The 5,322-nt window shown below is 36.1% G+C and overlaps 1 protein-coding gene across 1 annotated transcript in view; it reads left to right on the top strand.

Annotated features, from left to right (window-relative positions):
* The window catches only part of cir1 (corepressor interacting with RBPJ, CIR1), a 7,095-nt gene extending 2,638 nt beyond the window's left edge, over nt 1–4,457 (top strand). The window contains exons 6-10 of the mRNA XM_024286258.2: nt 126–174; nt 2,141–2,261; nt 2,853–2,959; nt 3,150–3,235; nt 3,398–4,457. Of these exons, the coding sequence (XP_024142026.1) occupies nt 126–174; nt 2,141–2,261; nt 2,853–2,959; nt 3,150–3,235; nt 3,398–4,031 (997 nt within the window). The 3' untranslated portion in view covers nt 4,032–4,457. The remainder of the gene's footprint in view (nt 1–125; nt 175–2,140; nt 2,262–2,852; nt 2,960–3,149; nt 3,236–3,397) is intronic.
* The last annotated feature ends 865 nt before the right edge of the window (nt 4,458–5,322 follow it).

The raw sequence follows: 5,322 nt of genomic DNA, 5'->3' as shown, positions 1-5,322 counted from the left end.
TTAAAAAAAAAAGTTTTGCTTTATTAAAAATGTGTTGTTTTGCTTTGTTTAAAAAAATTGACAGAGTATTTGCTTTTTTTATTTTTTATTTTTATTTGATTAAACCAACATGTTTCCTTTTCTAGGTATGCAAAAGATGACATGAATATTAGAGATCAGCCATTTGGAATTCAGGTGAGTGATTCATTTTTTTAACCACTTTGCTACTTAAGCAAACTGAATTTTTGTCTTTATGATCCTGTGACCCGTATAAGCACTATTTCTTATATTTATTGAAACAACATTTTATCTGATACATTTAAATAAACACTGCAGCAGAGTGACAGAAAATTCACTTCATGTGAAACTTAAGAAGATTGATGGATTATGACAGGCTTTTGGTTTCAGGACTGGAATAAGGGTCACAACTAATTGTAGTGAGTAGAAACACACACTATTAAGTTTGTGAAGTAAGTAGATTTTTTTAAATTATGTTTAGTACTAAATAATAATACAAAAATACATTTAAAATTTTGCCCCGCTTGGAAATTACTTTGAAATTGTATGATTTTCCTTTTTTCCCGTTAGATTTAAGCTCTAAGATTCCTTGAAAAAGTATCAAAAACACAAAAAATAAATAAAACCTTTAGTTCTGTAATGAAAAGCTTGAACTCATTCTCACCTTCTGATGTACTACAATACATTATTACTAACCTGTAAACTCAAACTTGGGAATTTAGGTGAAACAGCTACATGGAAATCCTTTTGGAGCGGGGGGTCTCCAACTTCAAAACTGAAGGACATTCTCATTGATATTTCATTGATCAAAACTCACCCAAAAGTTCATCCTGAAGAAAAAGTACAACACTGCTTTTTATTTATCTTACTTTTTTGATCATTTTAATTGTACAAAAGAGAGCAACAAAGAAAAGAGAGCATTTTTTTCTGAATCTTATATTTTTTCATTGGACAAAGGCTATAACAAGTTCCTTTCAAAATAAGATTACTTTTTTCATATTTAACCATCCGCAGCAAACTGAAAAATCTTAAACAATATAAGCCACAAAGAGTAGTTTCTTCAGTCATCTTTTTCCCTACTACTGTTTACTGTGTATGTCAATTTGTCAGAAGCTTTTTTGAAGGCAATAGCGTGGACTTGCTGTATGACTGTCCACCTTGTCAATCATGCCTACACATTGCGTTTCAGTTTGCCACATTTATATCTTTGGTCATGGAGCAGATCTTTGCTGTCATTGATTAATACTAGACTTATTTTCTGCAAAGGTTTGAACTTTGAGAGTTTAAGCAAAAATTGCAATAATTGTATTTTCCCTATTAATTTCAAGAATCTATTTTGACTATTAGGGCCACTAAAAAAAAGAAAAAAATATATATATATGAGAATAAAGTTGTAAAATCATGAGGAAACAAGTCAATTTTGACAAGGATTTTTTTTCAAAAATAAGATATTAAATGAAGCTTTTAAAATGTGTCAACAAAAACTATTGAACATAATGAGTTTAATGCATGATGCAAACAATTCAGAGAAATGGGATGGACCTCACACTGCTCAAAAATCTCACTGAATCAAAGTGGACCTGGCTGCAGACGTCCAGAACCGCAAGTCTTCGACTGATACCAGAATCCCCCCATATCACTTAGAAAAAGATTTTATTTTAACTGCTCACTGTAATAGTTATGTTTTAAGCTTTGATAACAGTTTTTCTACAATTCTGAAGACTTTTGAGTTTGAGTTAGAATAAATTGGTGCCCTGTTGTCTGCAGCCAGGTCCTTCTCGTCAATTCTGTTTTCCATTTTTTTATTTATTTATTTTTTTTTGTAAATGTACATCTCTATTTTCATTAATTACACCTTTTATTTTAGGAAAAAGTTTGTAAAATCATGACATTTTAAATCTAAATCTAACTATTTTATTCCTGTAAAATGTTGACTTTTTAATAACAATTGTGCACCTTTTATTTTTGTTAAATTTATACTTTTTTTTCTTATTTTTCATTTGCTTATTTTTCTTTAATGGTAACTCTTCTACTAATACTCCATCACATATTCAGGACTTCTTTTCTCTAACATTTTTACTCTACAATTGCTTCAAAACTGATGGATTTTCATGCTTTAATTTGAATATTTTTTTCTTTTTAGGTGCGGAACGTCAGGTGCATCAAGTGTCACAAATGGGGTCATGTGAACACGGACAGAGAGTGTCCTTTGTACGGACTGTCGGGCATCAACGCCAGCTCTATGGCCTCCGAGGAGGAAGCAGGTACTTATGCACTCAAGTTTTCTTTTCTTTGAATCAGAGTGTCATCAGTATCAATTAAAACAATTTCTCTTAATAGCTCATTTTATTTAATCCAAATTAAACATAGAGAATCCTTAGATCAAACTTAAGCTCCTGAAAATGCACGTATGGTGTGACTTTTAATGGTAAGAATGTTGTTGTTGGGGATCAGTGGAGCAGCTTTAGTCCTCCACACATGCATCATTCCTCTCAGGCTCCAGCTAAAGCTCACAGCCTTCAGCTGATTCCAAGTTCTGCAATCAGCGAGCTGAGTAGTAAAGTGATAATGTTTACCCTGGGAGAGTCCAGTCAGTGGGGTTGATGATGGAGTGCCGTAAATGGTTCCCCTCCTGTGCCGGGAGAAAAAAAATGTAATTATTGTGTATTCTGATTCCCCTAACTGCTGCTTTGGCAGTGAATGATATTGTATGATTTGCTCAGCCGGAAGTGGAGTGAGTTGATTTGGTGTCCCATTCTGTTAACAAAGCCGCCTTTGAAATTCCCACCGCGGAGATAGTGGATGGTATACATCCGACATCAATGGGACTCTCAGGGTGTGATTTGTGCCAACAGGTCCGTCGATGCACCCCTCCGAGTTAATGGCGGAGATGCGAAACAGTGGGTTTGCCCTCAAAAAATGTGTCCTTGATACCAACTCTATTGTTTGCGATTCCACACAGGTAATTGTCTGTCTCACACTGTCATCTTTGTGCGAATATGATGATACACAAACGCACGTATACACAAAAATGTACCCAGCAGAGACAGGGAAGCTGTGTTAGGTTCTCAGGCTGCATGAAGCTCAGTTTAGTTTTAAATAAAGGTTACTTTAACCATCTCCAATGCAGTTAATGTTTCTTTTTTTTTAAGCAATATGTTGCCAGCGATGAAGAAGACGATCCAGAGGTGGAATTTTTGAAGTCATTAACAACTAAACAAAAGCAAAAACTCCTCAGGTAAATAAGATTTCATTTATAACTCTTGGAATATACATTTTTGACGATATTTTTAAACTGCAAAGCATTTTAGTTTTTAAGGTTTTTTGGCATTTTTTTAATGTTTGAGTCAGATATTCTGTGTGCTGATTTTTCACGTAATTTCTTTGCTATTTATTTTAGAAAACTTGATCGGCTCGAAAAGCAAAAGTCCAAGAAGAAGAAGAGCAAAAAACAGAAGAAGAAAGGCAAAAGAAAGCACAAGAAGAAGCAGGAGAGCAGTGACAGCTCGAGCAGCTCCTCTGATGACAGCAGCAGCGACAGTGGCTCAGATTCAGCCGCTCATAGGAAATCCAAGAGCCAAAAGAGAAAGAAGAACAAGAAAGAAGAGTCCTGTCAGGATAACAGCTCTGAGAGCGAGCGGCGAGTCAAGAGTCACAAAAAGGCCTCGTCTCGCAGGAGCAGGTCAGCAAGCCCTCACACCGGACAGAAGGAGCCTAAAGAGGACTCCCGAGATTACAGACAAAGAAGAGTGGAAAGGGGAAGGAGCAGGAGTAGAAGTCGCAGTCCCAAGAACAAGAACACTGCAGAGGGAGGTCGAGATGGAGGGAGACGCAGCAGCAGGGACGGGCACAGACCTTCCGGCTCCAGAGCCGACCCAGACAGAAGCAGAAGCCGCGAGAGGGGCAGGGAGGGCCACGGTAGAGCGAGGCGTCACAGTGAAGATGAGAGCAGACGGAAGGACAGGAGGGAAGAACGGGAGGGAAGGGGAAGAAGTCGGAGCAGAAGCAGAGAGCGAGTCAATAGAAAGCCCTAATACCTTCAAATTTTACCCTGAAATTGTTTTTTTAATTCATTTTTTTGAAATGTTTAAAGCTCCTGTTTAAAAAAGTGTTATCATTTTCCTCCACAAGAGGGCAGCAGTGGACAGAAAATACGCCGCTGCTCGTTTATCCCGCGTGAGAAAAGGTTCACATTAATTACTATTGGAAGCAATTTTCCACTGATCAGTTGATGGGAAAATATTGGACTCATTTTCATTCAGTTGCTCACAAACAAGTCTTGATGCTACTTTTATTTTCTGTCTCTGTACATAGAGGATGCTGCTCTAAAAAGCACATGAAAAATATGAAAACTGAATCTTCTCGTCAAAAATTATTTTTGTTTTTAGTTCTTTAATTTTTTTTGAATGCTGCAATATTTATTATACTGTATGAAATAAAAATCAGTATAATCCGGAAAATATTGCTTTTTTTTTACAAGACTATGTGTGCAGTAACACATTTACACAATTTTGAAAATATTTTGTGATGTTTTAAGACACTCATTTTTAAAATATTTATTGTTGGGATTATATTTTGCTGTCTCAATTTTCGAGTGCGCGCCCTGTAAGTGCGCAGTTTTTGCGGTTCAAAATTTTTCAAAAATAAATCTTAATTGTATGAACTGTTATAAAGCAAAAAAAATCATTTGAAATCCTTATTATATAAATGAATGAAATTTATCATTAAATATATATAAAACATTACTACATAAATTACATAAAAATATATATTTTTCATTTCCTTTTTTGTCAGCATTTCTCCAAAATAAAAGCCGCACATTGTAGATTTTTTTATATAAATAAAGTTAAACATTTTCACGCTTTTGTTTATCTCCAATAATTTAGACTTTGTTTTAATTTCCGTTTTTCTTCAACAAATGTCTAACAATTTCAGGCCAGAAGTCATTGTTTCTGTCTGACATTTTCTCTAAAATCGTTGTGGCACAAAAGGAAATGAAAATAATTTCCCTCGATTGCCTTCTGGTCAATTTAACATCATCCTTAAGACGGGGAGAGGAGACGGGTGGGAAAGAAGGGCTGTCTGGATGCTTTTCCATGACGTATTCCCACTCCTGGATTCACGCTGTAATTATTCCCGGCTTTTTCTTTGGGAGTCGGACGCTGCGCTGGGTGCGCACAAAGCAGCCAGAGAGCATCCTTGAACCCTTTCAGCGCGGGGCCACTGATATTCAAATAACACGCAGCCACCGTTTGACTGCGCCACGCAAGGAGCATTTCAAATTCTGCATTTGCATTTGACTCTTTGCCCCTTCTTTGACTGAAG

Source organism: Oryzias melastigma, linkage group LG21 (assembly GCF_002922805.2).
Source record: "Oryzias melastigma strain HK-1 linkage group LG21, ASM292280v2, whole genome shotgun sequence".
Classification (NCBI taxonomy): Eukaryota; Metazoa; Chordata; class Actinopteri; order Beloniformes; family Adrianichthyidae; genus Oryzias; species Oryzias melastigma.
The sequence above is the reverse complement of the archived record's forward strand: the minus strand, read 5'-3'. Positions and strand labels throughout refer to the sequence as shown.